The sequence below is a fragment of the Lithobates pipiens genome, unplaced genomic scaffold (assembly GCF_037356315.1).
Source record: "Lithobates pipiens isolate NorthernLeopardFrog02 unplaced genomic scaffold, aLitPip1_a1.2 Scaffold_23, whole genome shotgun sequence".
NCBI classification, from domain to species: domain Eukaryota; kingdom Metazoa; phylum Chordata; class Amphibia; order Anura; family Ranidae; genus Lithobates; species Lithobates pipiens.
In genome coordinates this window covers 94,978,667-94,998,907 of record NW_027507785.1, presented here as the reverse complement: position 1 = coordinate 94,998,907, position 20,241 = coordinate 94,978,667, and the positions used below count along the sequence as shown (strand labels likewise).

The window sequence follows — 20,241 nt, the reverse complement described above, 5'->3', positions numbered from 1 at the left end:
TGATCTGTTACTTAAAACAAGCTTGTAGGCGGGTACAGTTTAACACTGCCCCAGTTGGGAAGGTGTTTCCCAGTTCTTTTCTTATCTGGCATTCCTGGGTCCAACTCACTAGTTCTGTGTATTAGAAGAGGGACAGTGAGTACCCAGAGAGCAGAGGGAGCATGAGGACTCTCATGCACAAGAGAAACTATTGGCACCACCACCGCACGCCATCGTGTTAGCGCAACTGCAAACATGGGCGTGGCTTAAATGTAATATTGGGCGGCTTAAAGGGGCGTGGTTCAAAGGGCGTGGCTCGAGTCTGAGATGAACAAGGGATTGAGGAGGTAAGAAAGAAATAGGGAGAGAAGGAGAGAAAAGGAAGGAAAGAAAGAGGGATGGAGGGACAGCAGGCTCATATCCTACACCACAATAGAAATATGTGTGTTTCACAAAATGTAACAATCAGCAGATAAAGGTACTCCAAACACCTATTGTTGGCGCTTCAATCATCCCGGCACCATGGTTGGTATGGTGTCAGGATGATTGAAGCGCATTATTTTTATTATTATTATTTTTTTTTTAAACTTTAAACTTTATTTCTTTATTAAGATATTTATTTTGTTTACAAAATACATCAAAATCAAACATCCCCTCTATTATCTATTTCTATTATTACATTGTAATATAAAATGAAATAGTTAAATTCACCATATAATATTCACCATAATGCAGAATCAGTGTGAGCCCTGAGTGTGTCACTTGCCACGTCGCCTGCCAACAGATGCCATCAGGTGTCCCCAGCAGACTCTCTCCTTACATCAGGTGTCCCCAGCGGAGTCCCACCTTACATCAGGTGTCCCCAGCGGAGTCCTACCTTACATCAGGTGTCCCCAGCGGAGTCCCACCTTACATCAGGTGTCCCCAGCGGAGTCCCTCCTTACATCAGGTGTCCCCAGCGGAATCCCTCCTCACATCAGTTGCCCCCAGTAGAGTCCATCCTTACATCAGGTGTCCCCAGCAGAATCCCTCCTTACATCAGGTGTCCCCAGCGGTGTCCCTCCTTACATCAGGTGTCCCCAGCGGAGACCCTCCTAACATCAGGTGTCCCCAGTGGAGTCCCTTCTTACATCAGTTGCACCCAGCGGAGTCCCTCCTTACATCAGTTACCCTCAGTAGTGTCCCTTGGCTCTGCCTCTTGTTGGTAGCAGGCTACAGGGCAGAGGGTTGGCGGTAGCTCCATTTGCAGGTCCGTTCCCCTGTGTTCAGTGGAGAGGAGAGGGGAGGGGCATCCTATCTGTGCAGCTAACCGGCTTCAGTGTACAAGAGAATTGTCTACTTGTACACTGAAGAGGGAATCCGAATGGTTGCACTGATTGCAGGCCCCTCTCCACTTGAACACATGGGGAAAAAGACCAGCTAGCCACAAAGAGATCTTGTGGCGGTGGCCATATTTTCATAGCCAGAAACTGCTTTCAGTGCCAAACACAGTCCCGGTTCCTGGGACAAAAGCAAAATCACGGATTTTGATGGGGAGGGACTCGGATTGGGATTAGAGTCCAATTATCGGGATTGTCCCAGGAAAATCAGGACTGTTGGCAAGTATGCTAATGGTAAATTCCTGGTATTGACAATGGGTCTCATTAATTCAATTGTCTACAGTTAGATCTCTCTGGATTGCATGTGATTGGTTGGTTCAAAAGTGAACATATTTCCAGACTATGCACACTAAAGTATTTATGAAGGGGCATAGTTACAGATCATGAGGCCTAATAGCATAATTTTGAAGGGACCCACCTGGAGACCTCCCTATTGTCACTGATCTTTTTAGATATGTCTAAATCTAGGACAGTTAGCAAGAGAGCTGTCAGCATGGCCAATGCTAGGGATCGGTGCTGTGAATAGAAAATGTCAGGGAAGAGGGGGCATCGGTACATGGAAATTTACTTTATTTTCTCATTATCTTCTCATATTTCTCATTATTTTCTGGCTAACCACTCTGTTCTCAATAGCACAACAGGCTTTTTTTCAGCATCTCAGATATCACGACCAAGACGACCACAGTGAACATAAGAGTGCATCTGGAAATGGTCTAGATGTGTTCTCTAGACTGGAAATGGCTCACCATTTAGGGTTGGAATACAGCAAGAGAGTATCTAAGGAATTTGACCAATCCGTTAAAGATTATTTTTTAACTGTGGAAGAGGAGGATCTCACTTTAAAAAATCAAGCCGGTCATTGGCAAGAAATTTTTACAGGCAACATTTTAGGACAGTGGTTGCTTAGTAGTGATAATATTTAAGGTTAACATGCTGAATACATCATTATGCCACATTTTGAGAATGAGCAATCCTGTGGATTCTGGAAGAACAGAGATCCTCTAAGCCCTTGTACACACGATCGGTGATTCCGACGGAATGTGTCCGATCGGAGCGTTTTGTCGGATATTCCGACTGTGTGTGGTATGCATCGGACTGTTTCCGTCGGACCAAATTTTACAACTTGCCGGAAATATTTTACGACAAAATGCTCCGATCGGACATACTCCAATTATGTGTAGAGAATTCCGATCGGACAAAGTGCCACGCATGCTCAGATCAAATTCCTACATCAAAGCTATTGGCTACTAGCCTGATTGTAGTCCTGTCGTAACGAAATAACGTCATCACGTTCTGAACGATCAAATTTTCCAACAACTTCGTCCGACCGTGTGTATACAACAGTTTCGGACAAAATCAGATGGATTTGGTTGTCGGAATCTCCGATCGTGGGTACAAGGGCTAAGTGTGAGGAATGGCTATTCAAAGTCAGCATACACAGATAAACAAAGGATTCAGATGTATCATTGGAAGAAAAAACTCCTTGTACCTCAAAAAGCTGCCATATAGGTTCTTGTTCAGGGTGAAAACTCTCTATCCTATCTTCCAATTTCTCTCAGGCATTGTCACCTGTCACATACATTTCTGTTGATGACTATAAGTAGCCATGAGCAGGTATTACACAGGCATTTCAAATCAGAAAGCCTACACCAAGCAATGCCATGCAGTTGATGCACCCGTGTGCATGCATGTAGACAGGAAGTGTCTGAAAGAAAATGCAGGAGGTCAGCAGAATTGAGATGCAACAAAAAAGGTTGATAAAAAGATAAAACCATTAAAAAAATATGGTAATTGTCACATTGCTTTCACAAACTATAGTCATGCAGTTAGGGAATACATGTAAGCAGGGGTTATGTCCTTTATAGGATGACCCCACGCTATTCCCTATTTGAGTGTGGGTTGGAACCTTTACCATGGGCAGTTAGAATGAAATAGGTAGGAGGAGCTTGAGGAAGAAGTCAAAAAGAGGGACATTTAGAGTTTTTCTCTTGGAAGGCCCTGTCCGGTTCACCCTTCAGGGTATAGAGAAGTAAGAAGTAGGAGTTGAGAACATAATTCTAGCTGGCAGTCCCTCTGTGTACAATGCGTTTCTCTATAAACTGGAAGATGTTCCCTGGGGTGGGTTATGCCATTACTAAGTCTAGGTATAAGTTCTCACTGCTGGAAAAGGAAGATCTGACTGTACATTCTTTTTTTAGGGAAAAGGATCGGGATTCCCGTTGCAGGGCCTTGGGCCTGGTGCATGTGTATGGAGACAAGGATTTAGGTTTGGTTTTCATTCAGCCATGTTTATTTGTAGGAAAAAAACATTCAAACATACACTGATCCATGATTTTCTTTCAAAAATATTTATTTTTATTTTACAGTTTTTCTAGAGTTCAGTATTAGTAGATGAACTGCTTTGGTACATAATTTTATAATCCAATTAAAAAAAAAATCTAATATTATCTCAAGCCAAAATTTTTTATATTGTTTTGAATAAAGCTTGTAAGGGTTGGAAATTAGAACCGCTCAGGTCCCGGGGATTGTTGTCACTGACACAGAAAGTGATGAGAAATCCAGCATTTTACAGTTGTCACTGGAACAGGAAGTAAAGAAAAATCTCCCAAAAGGGACATCTGATCTGGTGACAACTAAGATAGAGACAACTTTGGAAAGATTTGCTATTACTTCCCATTATGGAGAAAATGAAACAATCTCTCCAGACAGCAAAAAAGAAACAATTTTAACAATTTAATTTACTCTGCCCAACACTAAAGAATAAAGCTCTGGCTTTAGGTACATTTTATAACGGCATATACTTACATCCATAACATAGAAACTAAGCAAGAGTGAGTGCCGGTGCACACTACAGCGACTTGGGATCCGACTTGTCAGCCCAAGTCGCTGGACTTAAGAAATTCTATTATAGTTAATGAGAACCATCTTAATGTACACTACTGAAGTCGTTCTGACTTCACAAAAGGTTCCTGTACTGCTTTAAGGTGACTTCTAGGCGACTTGTACCCATAGATTTCAATAGACGTCGCCTCAAAGTCGGATCCTCATCTATAGTGAAGCGACTTTACAGGAAAAAGAAAAGAATTTACCCAGGAAGAGAACAGGAACAGCAATTACCGTATTTATCGGTGTATAACACGCTCCGGCGTATAACACGCACCCCAAGTTTAGGAGGGAATTTTAAGGGAAAAAACTTTTAGGAGGGAAGTTTAAGGAAAAAAACGTACATTTAAATGCCCATCAATGCAGCCTTATCAGTGTCCATCTGCAGCCTTGTCCATCATTGCAGCCTTGTCAGTGTCCATCTTCTCTGCAACACTACAAGTCCCAGCAATCTCTGCAACACTACAGGTCCCAGCCATCTCTGCCACACTACAAGTCCCAGCCATCTCTTCTAGGTGTGCAAAACTACAAGTTCCGGCCAGCTCTACCAGGTCTGTAGAACTACAAGTTCCAGCTAACTCTGATAGATCCAAGGAACTACGAGTCCCAGCCCACTCTGCCAGGTCCAGTGAATTTTTTTAGCACCTCTTTGTTGCAGAAGATGGATTCTCCATTTATTTACATTTTATTATCTTCACTTTAAGTGACAACCTACCCTCACCCACCCCAAACAGGTCTCTTTAAAGGATTACCTTCTCCTCCCCTTTACAAGCTCTTCATTCAGTTTTAGCAGCGCAGACAGATTGAGCGCGGCGCCGCCTTTCATCGTCCTAACAACCGTGACAGTCAGCAGAAAGATGCTTTTCACGCCAATTCAGTCCGGATCCGGCAGACCTTGGTCTGACAGCCATTTCCCTATCCTTTTCTTCTGCAGCCCAAATCAACTTTCTGCCATTTCCTTTTCTCCTTTCTCGGCGCCTTTCGGCCGCTCCCAGCAGCTTTTGGCGGCTCACGCGGGAATGTGAGAGCGGCCGAAAGCCGCCGAGAGCCACTGAGAGCGGCCGCAAGCCGCTGAGAGCGGACGAGAGGCTCACAATGGAAGGGGGATCGGTGTATAACACACACCCACAATTTTGGGTGTGTGTTATATGCTGATAAATACACCGATAAATACGGTATATCACAAGAGCTGATTATCTCTGATTGGCAGCAGGCAAAGTCGCCTGTCCTGGAGGCAACGTGAAGTCGCTTTGTAAGTCGCTCAAAGTTGCGCTAAGTCGGGTTGCCCCTGTGTGAATCGGCACTTACAGGTATAACAGTGAACCACAATGAACAGATATTTTGAATCCCATATATAATTTACGTATAACCCTGATCTAAAAGTAAATACAATCATGACTATCTGGGCACCTGAAACAGATATATAAAAAAAAAACATCAATAAATGAAAATGTGTAATATTGTATTGTCATGGAATAAGTATAACTTTAGGTGAGTATTTGTCACATGCGTCATAAAACTTGAATTTAGTATGCTGTAGGTGCAAGGCTTTGCAGTATATAATCAGCAGTATATGGTATACTTCAGTTTTGCAGTTACAGATGTTGCAGAGATAGCAAACACCACTAAGCTCATAGGCAGGGGATGGCCTAGCTCTGAAAAAAGAACATTTAAAAATGTTTTTTTCTTTCCTTTAAACATTAAACAATTTTTCTTTTAAACACTAAATACTGTATTTATTGGTGTATAACACTCACTTTTTCACCCTGAAAATCGGGTGCAAATAGTGTGTGCGTGTTATACGCCCATACTGCAATTTGGGCTGCCTAGGAGGGGACAGGATGAGAGCCGCGAGATTACATACAGCGAGAATCTCCTGTTTACTCAGCGGCCTCTCTAATAGGAAGTCCCATCTCCTGGGCCGACATTGGGCCATTGTTCTGTCTGTCATAGAACTTTGTATTAAAGAGGCTGCCAAGTAAACAGATTTGCGCTGTATGTAATCTGACAACACTCGTCCCGTCCCATCCCTGTTCCCTCCGAGGCAGCAGTAGTTTAAGGTGAGGCTGCAGATGGGCATTGATCAGGCTGCATTCATGGCAAAGGTGAGGATGCTTATGGGCATTGATCAAGCTGCAATGATGGGCAATTGTGAGGCTGCAGATGGGCATTCATCAAGCTGCATTGATTGGCAATTGTGAGGCTGTAGATGGGCATTGATCAGGCTGCATTGATGGGCAATTGTGAGGCTGCAGATGGGCATTGATCAGGCTACAGATGGGCAATGGTAAGGCTGCATTGATGGGCACTGACCCTTATTTTGCTTCAAAGTTCTTAATTCAATTTTTTTTCCCCTGAAACTTCCCTCCTAAAATGAAGGTGTGTGTTATACGCCTGTCCGTGTTATATGCTGATAAATATGGTAAATTAAACCATGTAAAAATGGTATGAGAGATGGCATCGACCTACACTAACCTGAGCTGTCAAACTGACAGCCGTGATCTGCAGATTACACTGGGAGATCATGGCTCCTCCCTGTTTAACCAGTGACACTCATTGCGACAGTCACCCTTTTTGTATGAGAAGCTCTGTGTGCTCCTGATAAACAAACTACAACATCTGGCTGTCACAGAGAATATGTAGTAAGCACTGCTTCAAAAAGGAAACCCCCTTAATGGGACTTTAATAGACCACCAATAACACCAAAATTACAAATAAAACTTAGATTTTTATTTATACAGTACAAAATAAAAAGAGACACCCAGACAGAAAATGTCTCCAATAAAATATACAATCAAAAAAATACACAAAACACATCTATACAAAGACCACTAATACTCTCATTGGTATTGGGGGTTTGGGATACCAATGACAGTATTAGTGGTCTTTGATTGTATATTTTATTGGAGACATTTTCTGTCTGGGTGTCTATTTTTATTTTGTACTGTATAAATAAAAATATAAGTTTTATTTGTAATTTTGGTGGTATTGGTGGTCTATTAAAGTCCCATTAAGGGGGTTTCCTTTTTTAATTAGATTTAGGGATAGGACTGCAGGACTAACCTATCAGTTTGACAGCTCGATTCTTGTTCTGCATTTATTTATGAATGAAACTTACTATTGTAGATTTCATTCATAAATTGCTGGTATGTGTATATAAAAAAAAATTGATGCCCTAATTAACCCTTCGTGAACATAATTCATTTTTTTTAGCTTCTTTATGCCCTTATTGCCTAAGTATTTTTGGTCTGCTTTTTGTATGTAAACTATTTTAATTTGTGTTTATATCTTTAAATTAAAAAAATGCTTTTTTATTAGAAATTATGACATGATTTTTGTGGCTTTTTAAAGAATGATATTTGCAATAACCCCTACGTGCAATAATCTTAAAAAATATTCAAATATACAAAACATAAAATTATTGCAATTGTTAGTGTGTATAGCGGCACTTTTCGTTTGATTCACATTGTTTATAAGTGTGAGGCCGCGTACACACGGGCGGACTGTTCGCCCAACCTTGTCCGCTGAACAGTGTTTGGGCGGGCAGTCCGCTCGTGTGTGGGCTTTCAGCGGACAGTTTCAGCGGACAGTTGGACGGACAAAGTCTTTCGGAAATTCCGAAAAACTGTCCGCTGAAACTGTGTTTGAGCGAACAGTCCGCCCGTGTGTGGGCCTGTCCGCTGTACTTTCGAAATGAGCGGACTGTTCCCGCTCGGAAAGTCCGCCCATTTCGAGCGCGTGTACAGGTAGGCGGGGCCCGCGAAGGAGACGTCGCGGGCTCCGCCGCCTGGAATGGGCTTAAAGGGGAACCCCAACGCCGAAAAAAATCGGCGTGGGGGTTCCCCCAAAGTCCACACCAGACGCTTGTCCGAGCACGCTACCCGGCCGGCCAGGAAAGGGGGGCGAGCGAGCGCGCCCCCCCTCCTGAGCCGTACCAGGCCGCGTGCCCTCAACATGGGGGGGTGCCTTGGGGAAGGGGGGGCGGCGCGGCCCCCCCACCCCAAAGCACCTTGTCCCCATGTTGATGAGGACAAGGGCCTCTTCCCGACAACCCTGGCCGTTGGTTGTCGGGGTCTGCGGGCGGGGGGCTTATCGGAATCCGGGAGCCCCCTTTAAGAAGGGGGCCCCCGGATACCGGCCCCCCACCCTATGTGAATGAGTATGGGGTACAATGTACCCCTACCCATTCACCTGTGAAATAAAGTACAAAAAAAAACACAACACAGGGAAAAAATATTTTATTGCACAGCTCCGGGGGTCTTCCGTCTTCGGGGGTCTTCTCGCCGGACTCCTCCGCTATCTGTGTGTAGCTCTTTTACTAGCGGAGGAGTCCGGCTTTCTTCCTCCCCGCCGCCGGCCTCTTCTCCCGACTTCGGGGGTCTTGTCCCCCTCTTCGGTTCTTCTGCCGGGCCACCGCGCCTTCTTGTAGCTCTTTTGCAGGCGGTGGCCCGGTCTTCTGTCGCCGCTGCCTTCCGTTCTTCTGTCGCCGCCTTCGGTTCTTCTGCCGGGCCACCGCGCCTTCTTGTAGCTCTTTTACAGGCGGTGGCCCGGTCTTCTGTCGCCGCTGCCTTCCGTTCTTCTGTCGCCGCCTTCGGTTCTTCTGCCGGGCCACCGCGCCTTCTTGTAGCTCTTTTGGCTCTTGTAGCTCTTTTGGTTGGTCACATGGGTTGATGTCACATGGGGACTATGACATCGTAAGGGGGCGGGGTCACTATGTGACCAACCCATGTGACATATACCATGTGACACCGCCCCATTGTCACTATATAAGTGACCGCACAGCGCGGCTCTGGCATTCCGGCCGGAGAGCTCGTCGAGTCAACATCTCCAGGAGAAGAAGAAGAAGAACAAGAAGAAGAACAAGAACGGAAGGCGGCGGCGGCGGCGACGACAGCGGCGACAGAAGACCGGGCCACCGCCTGTAAAAGAGCTACAAGAAGGCGCGGTGGCCCGGCAGAAGAACCGAAGGCGGCGACAGAAGAACGGAAGGCAGCGGCGACAGAAGACCGGGCCACCGCCTGCAAAAGAGCTACAAGAAGGCGCGGTGGCCCGGCAGAAGAACCGAAGAGGGGGACAAGACCCCCGAAGTCGGGAGAAGAGGCCGGCGGCGGGGAGGAAGAAAGCCGGACTCCTCCGCTAGTAAAAGAGCTACACACAGATAGCGGAGGAGTCCGGCGAGAAGACCCCCGAAGACGGAAGACCCCCGGAGCTGTGCAATAAAATATTTTTTCCCTGTGTTGTGTTTTTTTTTGTACTTTATTTCACAGGTGAATGGGTAGGGGTACATTGTACCCCATACTCATTCACATAGGGTGGGGGGCCGGTATCCGGGGGCCCCCTTCTTAAAGGGGGCTCCCGGATTCCGATAAGCCCCCCGCCCGCAGACCCCGACAACCAACGGCCAGGGTTGTCGGGAAGAGGCCCTTGTCCTCATCAACATGGGGACAAGGTGCTTTGGGGTGGGGGGGCCGCGCCGCCCCCCCTTCCCCAAGGCACCCCCCCATGTTGAGGGCACGCGGCCTGGTACGGCTCAGGAGGGGGGGCGCGCTCGCTCGCCCCCCTTTCCTGGCCGGCCGGGTAGCGTGCTCGGACAAGGGTCTGGTGTGGACTTTGGGGGAACCCCCACGCCGATTTTTTTCGGCGTTGGGGTTCCCCTTTAAGCCCATTTCAGGCGGCGGAGCCCGCGACGTCTCCCTCGCGGGCCCCGCCTACCTGTACACGCGCTCGAAATGGGCGGATTTGCCTCCGCCTTACGTGGGCGAGTCCGTTCATTTCAAAAGTTGAGCGGACTGTTTGGCAAACAGTTCGTTGAAACAGTCCGCTCGTGTGTGGGCAAGTCCGCTCATGCAAATTTTGAGCGGACTGTTTGACGAAACTGTTTGACGAACAAGGTTGGGCAAACAGTCCGCGCGTGTGTACGCGGCCTAAGGGTTACACTTTTAAAGGGGCAGCTGACACTATACGCAAGGGGAGAATTACATTTAGGAGCTTAAGGTTCATTGTCATTTCACTAACACGTTGTAACCCTTAAATATGTAGCATATTAGTTAAAGCGGGAGTCCGCGTTTTTTTTTTTTAAAAGCCAGCAGCTACAAATACTGCAGCTGCTGACTTTTAAAATAGTGACACTTACCTGTCCAGCGCGCCCGCGATGTCGGCACCCGAAGCCGATCTCTCGATCGCCTCTCGGGTGCTGCCGCCGCCATCTTGGGTATGGGAATCAGGAAGTGGAGCCTTTCGGCTTCATTTCCCGGTTCCCTACTGCGCATGCGCGAGTCGCGCTGCGCAATAAGGATGGACCCGCTGCCTCTGGGATCTGTGTGTTTCCCAGCAGGCAGCGGGGGACTTTCGGAAAGGGGCGTAATCTACGCCCCTTTCCGCAGAGAGCTATCCCGGAAGTGGGTGCAGATACCTGTACTGTACAGGTACCTGCACCCCCCTCCCCCCTGAAAGGTGCCAATTGTGGCGCCGGAGGGGGGGAGGATTCCAATGAGCGGAAGGTCCACTTTAAGGTGGACCTCCGCTTTAAACCATATTATTTTTATTATTTGTATGTAAATATTTCAAATCTGTGTTAGTTTTTTTAAGCGCCAAATTAAGAAGCTTGTGGAGGGAGGCATAGAATTTTGGCATCTTCGCCTTGGGTGAGAGGACCTTGTCCTGGCACCAACTATAGATACATACATGTTTTGGACAGTAATAAACACTATGGATTCTTATTCATTATTGCGCTATACATGCCCATATGAAATACATTTAGAAGGAAGATAGATGATGATGAACAGGGGCATACATGTAAGAATAACTCATGCAGGGGCCACTTGGTCTTTACGCGAAGTAGAGCTGACTGATTTCGTGGTCACTGTTTCTGCTGAAGACACCGATTTTTCAGCCCATGGATTCCTTCCACAGCACAGGAAAGGGATCACACAATCCTGGAACTGCAAATAGATAAGAAGGGAAAATCATATCTTACACCCCACATAAAAGAAGGTACCAATCTCACTTTCTTCTCCCTCGCTGTCTTCTGGGCATAGATAGGTAAGGTAAGTAAATATATTTATCCACAGGTCCTGAATTAGGAGTAATGCCCAGATCATTTCTTTAGTTCTTTCGTAAATAGAAGCCTTGCATTGCGGTGCCTACTGAGCCTTCGATACTCACCAATTTTTTATTTCCAAACATTGCTACAGATCTAAAGTATAGTGAAGATCCTATTTCAGGTGAACCATTGTATGATGGACTCCAGATACCCTGTTAGGTATTTCCGCCAAGAAGCTGCTTCCCAAGTTCTGGAACATGAGACCAGTGGATCTGGCTATAGAAACCCTAAGAACCAGACAACCCCAGTCTTGGAGTGAACTAGAATAAGAACTTCTTTATTTAAGAAACACACACTGAATTTATACAGAAAACCATCAGATAAGGGCTACTCCCATTATCTCACACAATGGTCCCTTTGGACAGTAGCGCTAATCCTATTATCATGACAATGACCACCCCAGACAGTCTGGCTCCCCCAAAGGACTAACTTATGCATAAGAAGCAAGGGTTGGAATTTAGAACCCTTCAGGTCCCGGGGAATGCTCTTTAGAAAAGTTCTGTCAAATATGGGACTTATTGATCTTAATTTTAACACCATTCAATCCATAATGCCCTGAGGATACAATTCTGCTTCTTTAAGAAATAGAAGATGACCCATTTATAACTGTCATTTATACTTGCTCAACACTACTCTATAAGGTACCTACACTTTATCTTATGCAATGTTACAATGTAATTAATTGCTTGTTTTAACGAAATCGACATTGTACGTTTTTTTATCTAATACAGAAAATAAATGTATCTTCAAAATACGATCATGTTGCTCTCCCGCCAAGATCTTGTTTTTTGCTCCAAGTAAGAGGTTCAGCAAGTAACGGCCAGCCTGCTGCGTGAGCCCATTGGGCTGCCTATTGATAGATCCGATAGGCAGCCCAACACTCATCTGAAGGAGCAGACATGGCAAGCTGATAATGCTGCTTCTAATTCCATGGCTGCAGCATAGCATTTTCTGTGTGCAACAGGAAGGGCTGCCACTGGTGAAACTTCCAGGCAAACAAACCCCCCCCCAGTTGGCCAGTGGCACCAGCCCCCCCCACCCCCCCGGTCGATCATCAAGTCTGGCACTTACCCCATCTAGGTTTTGGGCAGGCAGCGGGCGACGGGTGGGCTGTGGATTGCAGGCTCCTATAGGTGGTGGGCAGTGGGTCCTGTGTCCTCTCCTCCTCTTCATCATCACAATGGCTTTCACTGTGTGTCTCCTCCCTCTTTCTCCTAGGGATCCAATAGGATCGCCTGTCCTTTCAGTCAATCGGGTGACAGGTCTCAAGACCCGCTTCCTGATTGGCTGGGAGGAGGATCAGTGTGGCAATAGCCAATATTCATTGCTATTGTCACAAAACTGGGTGGGTTTGGAGCACAGTGCTCTGCACCCCGAGCCCACCCTTTTTTGAAGCCCCTGGCTCTAATCACATGCTTCAAACACCCCCAATGGAATTCATGGTTCGGCGCCCTGCATGTAGATCAGGGGGTCGGATGCATAGATGGGGGGGGCGGCTCCCGTGCGCCCCTAATGGATGGGCCACCACTGCCTCCAGGCAAGAAACTTTACAAAAGATACACAAAATGAATGGCTGAATAAATCTGTATATAATGGGACATGATGCCAAGGGGTTGATGTACAAAAGTCAAACAGGATGGTAAAATTTCAACAGAAGTTGCAATTTGCAAGGGAATTTGCCCCAGAGCTTAGTCAATGTGGTGAAATGTCACTTTGTAAAGAATACCCAATCACATAAAAGAAAAAAAGCAAGATTTTTGCTTGCACGTGATTGGATGATTGAATTCAGCAGAGCTTTGCCTCATTCACTTCAGTTCTTGGTAAAATTAATTTGCAAAGTACAACTTCCTTTGCAAAGTGAACAACCTATTTGGCTTTAGTAAATCAACCCCTAAATTTGGGATTATATGGCACTAAAAAAGTTTGTCCATCTAACAGGAATTCATTAACCCACTTTATTGTTACAAAGCTAACCAGATGAAAAATTTTACTTTTAGCAAATGCTAACTACCGGTTATTAGAAAGAACAGAGCACTTCCACACATGCGACTGTATAGTAACACTCTCTTCCTTTAGCCTATCAAGAGCCTGATAGTCATGTTGTGCTTCTGATTACTGGATTACACTAATGGTGCACTAGATGGAGAAGTGACTGGGAAAAGTGCTTAGGCCGCGTACACACGCGCGGACTGTTCGCCCAACTTTGTCCGTCCAACAGTTTCGGCAAACAGTCCGCTCAAACTTAGCATGGACGGACATGGCCACACACGACGGACGAACAGTTTGCTGAAACCGTGCGCGATGACGTTTCGGCACGCACGACGGATCGAAAATTTCGACGTCCAATACACTGCAATGCAACCTTCCGACGTGGAAATCCTTTCTGAGCATGCGCGAGACTTAGTTGGCCGAACAAGCCTACACACGAGCGAACAGTCCGCTGAAACCTTGTTTCAGCGGACAGTTTTTCGGAATTTCCGTAAGACCTTGTTCGGCCAACTGTCCGCTGAAACTGTCCGCTGAAGCCCCACACACGAGCGAACTGTCCGCCCAAACACTGTTCAGCGGACAAGGTTGGGCGAACAGTCCGCCCGTGTGTACGCGGCCTTACTGTAAGTGCTATACTATTTAAATTTGATTTGTTTAACAATTGAAGAATATGTTTGCCTGGGTCTTGATCCACTTTAACAAGATGTCCTGCTTTGATAGGACTTGAATTAGACTCCTACAACACTAGGCTCACAATTTTGCTAATAACCTCTATAATGGCATCAGTACATTTTTGTTGAGTACAAGTAATTTCTTTTGGATGTTTGTCCATATAATCCAACATTTAACCTGTTTATGCTTTATAGTCTTACCTGCCTGTTCATAAATATGTAGATAATAGGATTATAAACAGTGCTGGTTTTAGTCAGGTACATTGGAACAGTTGCTATAATTGGATCGATGTACATGCTAGGATTTGCCACAACCATCATTGCAAAAGCCGCATAAGGGAGCCAACAAATGAGAAAGGCCAATATCATTACTAGGACCATGCGGGAGACCTGGACCTCAGCTTTGCTGGTGGTTCCTCCTTCTGCCACTCCAAGTTTGGCTACCTAGGAAGAGACAAAGAGAAATATAATTTTTTTTGTGAAATAAGTCATATTTAGAAAATATATAATACATGATTTTCATTGTGAGATAAGTTGAAGAGTATGTAAATCCAACATTTCATATTCCTGATATGTACCTGCTGTACCATGTACTTGTATGAAAAAGTATCCTGTTCTCTTTATATTGTTTCCTTTGTGTGAATTCCCTGGTGTTCCTGTCAGTCCCTCTGCTTTCCTGTTAAAAACTGACCATACGAGGGATGAGAACACACCGTGGTCAGTTCTCTACCTACGCTGGGAACTCAGCCTGCTCTCCTCCAATGATCAGACTTGTCCTGACACACCTCCCCAGCACAGCCTTTCACTGGGAAGATCAGTGTGCTGCTGTTTCTCTCCTCCCCCCAGCTCTTATTCAGCTGAGAACAGAGGAAATTTGATCACTTATAAAAAAAGGTGGAAAAAGGTATTTATAAGGTATTGATAAGCAATTTTTAAATTGGGCAAGACCATTGGCAATGTTTATTCCATGCTACTAGTGAATCTAGGACCAAATATAAAACACCTATTGTACCATCTTTGTTGAATGCACCGAAGGTATTCATTCCGAAATATTGGAAATCAAAGAAAAATACCAACTATGTTATAATGGTTTAGAGAGGTAGATATAATCAGAATAATGGAAAAATGTATACATCTACAAAATAATTCCTGTTCAATCTTCTATAGTATTTGGAGGAGTTGGTTTGAGTTCAAACAGTCTTTGACCTATACAAAACCTGTAGGTAATGAAAATATAATGGAGGAGGGGAGAGAGGGAGCGGTGGAGGAATCCCCATAATATGTAAAGGAGACAGAGGTTGGGAACAAAGCCTCTCTAGGTACTCATATGTCCCCACCGCCTTTTTTATCCATTTTTTTCTTTCTCTCCCCTTTTCTCTCCTCATCATTTCCTTTTTGGTATGGGGATAATGGGTGGGAGAACGTTTTTAATTAACATAAGACATACTCACGGTAATTTGAAATAGTGGTATTTCACTAGATTAAAATGCCCACAATGGGCCTGAATGGTTAATGATGGAGGAAGGGATAAAGGGGATGGGAGTTTGGTGTGGGAAGGAAAGGGAAGAATTGTGGTGGAAGATGAGAGTATTATCCCTTAATATTTCCCCCTAATATCACATAAGGATTGTTTTTGATATGTTTTTTGGTCACGTTATAAACACATTTAGTATGGGGTGGTTGGGGGAGATGGAGGGGAGAGTGGGGGTGGGAGAATAAGGATGTGAGAAATAAGGAATAGGTAGAGAGGCCTCGTGATCCTTAGATCTTGAGTGCTGAGGAGCAATGGGCTTAGGTCCCAATTAACGTAACACAAAGGGATCAAATTCTCCACCACCCTTGCCCTTTACCCCATTAAATAAGACACTTACAACCATTCGGTTGGAAAGGGCAAGGCCACAGCTTTATTAAATTTGAACACATAACATGTGAACATATTTAACCAGTGCCAGTCACAGTCATACTGTGAGCACTTAACCAAAAGAGGGAAGTGGGGCCTGTCCTTACCATAAGTGCTGGACAGACAGCTTATTTCGAATTTTCCATCAAGAGCATAGCCCACTATAGCAACTTTAACTGCTGGCAAGGTCAAGAAAACCACAGCAAGCTGTGACATACCATAACATAGGAAAAAAGGGGCAGGGGGGTGGGCAGCTCTTCCAACGACTCTTCCGAAAGACCCAGAATTCCCTGGGGCACATGACTTCCTGAGCTCAGGCCCATCCCATCCCACATGCCCCCAACCAATCATTCCCCTTGTCATGTACTCAGTCATGTCCCCATCAGTCAAGGCTCCCTTTCCCTAGGGAGGGGTTGAAGAGGCCTTCAATCTTGGATAAAGATCATCCAGACTATTTGTATTCAGATATGAGGAGCCTCCACCTCTCATAACCTTCCCCTCCTCTTTGGGGAATTAAAATGAATATGATATCTATGGCTGATATGATAAGGATATAGAATATTCACCTCTGTATGTAGTGTAATGTATGCAATTTAAATGTTTTTCCTTTTTTTTTCCTTTGTGCATTGTATTGCATTTGTACATTTTTTTTTTTAAATGAATAAAAAGAACTTAAAACTATAATTTTTTTTATATCTATACACTATGTTTTGACTTTTATTTCTATTTTAAACCGAATGGGTTGTTTTACATGGAGATTGTTTACAATCACTTTAAAGTGGTTTGAAAGGTAAATGTTTTTTTTACCCTAATGCATTCTGTGCATTAAAGTATAAAACCTTTTAATGGTAACCAGGGCCGGCCCTACCACTAGGCGAACCAGGCAGCCGCCTAGGGCGCTGCCACGGCCTGTCACCTTCTCATCCCCAGTGGATGTCACATCTGGAGCCTGCACAAGTGTATCGGAGGTCCGGAGGAGGAGAGGGAGGAATAATGCAGGGGCGCAGGGAGGGAACTAATGCATGCAGTACACTCACAGATCCCTCCCCGGCTCCCCCAGCTGTTCGGCGGCTCAGGGCTCTGATTGATGCCGAGCAGCTGGCACGCCTCCTTCATTGTCACTGGTCAGTAGTCGGGACTTGTGAGGGGGCGTAACCAACACAGGGGTGATCCCGTCTGTCACTGGGGGGAAGGGGGCGGAGCGGCCAACCTCGGGGATGGTCGTGCAGTCCTTCTGGGTCAAAGAGCGACATGGAGGCAAACAAATTGTCTCTAATAATGCCTATCTGTTTTTATTTTCAGCTCCAGGGGTGAGTGTGCATTGCAACTCCTAATCAGCCTTGTGTGTGTGACTCAGCCAGCCAGGGAGGGAGGTTGGAGAGGGGAGATCAGTGATAATTCCTCCTGCCCTGCTCTATGCACGATCAGGGACCGTCCACCCCTCAGCATGCTGACCAAAGTTTGCAGGGGTAGGCTAGGCTAAGGATTGGCAGGTGCTGGGAGTGCAGATTGCTGGGAGCAGGGATGGCAGGGTGCCGGCAGTGCAGATTGCTGAGAGCAGGAATGGCAGGGTGCTGGCAGTGCAGATTGCTGGGAGCAGGAATGGCAGGGTGCTGGTAGTGCAGATTGCTGGGAGCAGGAATGGCAGGGTTCTGGGAGTGCGCATTGCTGGGAGCAGGAATGGCAGGGTGCTGGGAGTGCAGATTGCTGGGAGCAGGGGTGGCAGGGTGCTAGGAGTGCAGTTTGCTGGGAGCAGGAATGGCAGGGTGCTGGGAGTGCGGATTTCTGGGAGCAGATTGCTGGGAGCAGGAATGGCAGGGTGCTGGGAGTGCAGATTGTTGGTAGCAGGAATGGCAGGGTGCTGGGAGCACAGATTGCTGGTAGCAGGAATGGCAGGGTGCTGGGAGTGCGGATTGCTGGGAGCAGATTGCTGGGAACAGGAATAGCAGGGTGCTGGGAGTGCAGATTGCTGGCAGCAGGAATGGCAGGGTGCTGGGAGTGCAGATTGCTGGCAGCAGGAATGGCAGGGTGCTGGGAGTGCAGATTGCTGGTAGCAGGAGTGGCAGGGTGCTGGGAGTGCAGATTGCAGAAGTTCGGTTTGTGGAGAGAGCAGCAACTTTGAAGGTATTTTTAATTTAAGTTTTTGAGCAGTCATTAAAAGAGTCAGGGCAAGGACAAAGGGGTGGGGTCAGGGGCAGAGCCAATGGGGCGGCAAAATAAGGTTTTGCCTAGGGTGTCAAAAATCCTTACACCAGCCCTGGATGGCAAGTTGCATCACATTTAACTGATTTGTTACCTCTCAGTGACTCTATTACAAAGAAAGCCCCACTGGATTTCTCAGTTCAACCAATTCCAACAGTTGTTACAGGCTGATTGGTAGCATCTGGCTCTCTTAACCACTTCAGCCCCGGAGGATTTGGCAGCGCAATGACCGGAGGACTTTTTACAATTTGACACTGCCCTGCTTTAACTGGTAATTGCGAAGTCATGCAATAATATACCCAAACAAAATTTGTGTCCTTTTTTTTTCTTTTGATGGTATTTGATTGCCTCTGCGATTTTTATTCTTTGCAATATAAACGGAAAAAGACCGAAAATTTTGAAAAAAAAAAGATATTTTCTACTTTTTGTTATAAAAAAAAAATGTAATAAACTAAATTTTAGTCATATGTTTATGCCAAAATGTATTCAGCCACATGTCTTTGGTTAAAAAAAATGTCAAAAAGTGTATATTTATTGGTTTGCGCAAAAGTTATAGCGTCTACAAACGATACATTTTCTGGAATTTACACAGCTTTTAGTTTATGATTGCCTATCTAATTTTTTGAGGTGCTAAAATGGCAAGGCAGTACAACCCCCCCCCCCCCCCCCCCAAATGACCCCATTTTGGAAAGTAGACACCTCAAGACAATTGCTGAGGGGCATGTTGAGCCAATTTTTTTTTTTTTTTTTTTTTTGTCACACGTGATTGAAAAATGACAAAAAAATATATATTACACAAAGTTGAGCAAACTGTTGGTGCTATATAAATCCTGAATAATAATAATAATAAAGTTGTCACTAAATAGTATATTGCTCATACATGGCATGGCTATATGTGGAATTATACCCCAAAATACATTCTGCTGCTTCTTCTGAGTACGGGGATACCTCATGTGTGAGACTTTTTGGAAGCCCAGCCGCGTACGGGTCCCCAAAAACCAATCACCGCCTTCAGGCTTTCTAAGGGCGTAAAATGGTGATTTCTCTTCCTCACTACCTATCGCAGTTTTGGAGCCAAACTATTCCATGGACTCAACATGCTTATCAGCAAATATCTTTTGGTGTCTACTTTCCAAAAAGGGGTCATTGGGGGGGGGGGGGGGGGGGGGAGGGGTTTGAACTGTCCTGGCATTTTATGCACAACATTTAGAATCTTATGTCACACATCACCTACTCTTCTAACCACTTGAAGACAAAGCCCTTTCTGGCACTTTTTGTTTACATGAAAAAATATTGATTTTTGCAAGAAAATTACATTATATATTTTATTAAAGCAAAGGCCCTACAGATTAAAATGGTGGGTGTTGCATTTTTTTTCACACAGTATTTGGGCAGCCGTTTTTCAAAGCAATTTTTTGGAAAAAACACACTTTTTAAAATTTTAATGCACTAAAACACAATATATTGCCCAAATGTTTGTTAAACACGACATGCTTTAAAATTGCGCACAAACATGCAGCGGCGACAAACTACATGCATTTTTAAAAGCCTTTAAAATCTTTTACAGGTTACCATTTTAGATCTACAGAGGAAGTCTACTGCTACAATTACTGCCCTCGATCTGACCTTTGCGGTGATACCTCACATGCATGGTGCAATTGCCAATTTTTTTTATTTATTTTTTATTTATTTTGCTTTTTTATTATATTTGTAAACTGTTCCTTTCATTTTTTTTTATCATTTTTATTGTTATCTCAGGGAATGTAAATATCCCCTATGATAGCAATAGGTAGTGGCAGGTACTCTTTTTAAAAAAAATTGGGGTCCTAAAACCTAAATCATGAAATGCTCGTAGCTTCCGGTTTCTTAGGCCATAGAGATGATTGAAGCCATTCTGGTATCTGATCAGCTCTATGGTCAGCTGGCTAAACCACTGGCTGCATTCTCGGGTTCCCTGTTTGGACAGGAGAGCCCAAGAAAACCATGGAAGACGGTGGGGGGAGGGGGGGCGATCTCTCCCACTGCTTATAAAAGCAGTCTAGAGGCTATTAGCTGCTAGGATTGCTTTTATATGAAAACCGACCGCTGGCTGAAAAGAATGATACCAAGATGATACCTAAACCTGCAGGCATCATT

The 20,241-nt window shown here is 45.2% G+C and overlaps 1 protein-coding gene across 1 annotated transcript in view; it reads right to left on the bottom strand.

Annotated features, from left to right (window-relative positions):
- Positions 1 to 10,765: 10,765 nt before the first annotated feature.
- LOC143927742 (parapinopsin-like) overlaps positions 10,766 to 20,241 on the bottom strand; it is a 51,878-nt gene continuing 42,402 nt past the window's right edge. The window contains exons 3-4 of the mRNA XM_077452056.1: positions 14,205 to 14,447; positions 10,766 to 11,182 (exon numbers count right to left, since the gene is read on the bottom strand). Coding sequence (XP_077308182.1) covers positions 11,048 to 11,182; positions 14,205 to 14,447 — 378 coding nt within the window. The 3' untranslated portion in view covers positions 10,766 to 11,047. The remainder of the gene's footprint in view (positions 11,183 to 14,204; positions 14,448 to 20,241) is intronic.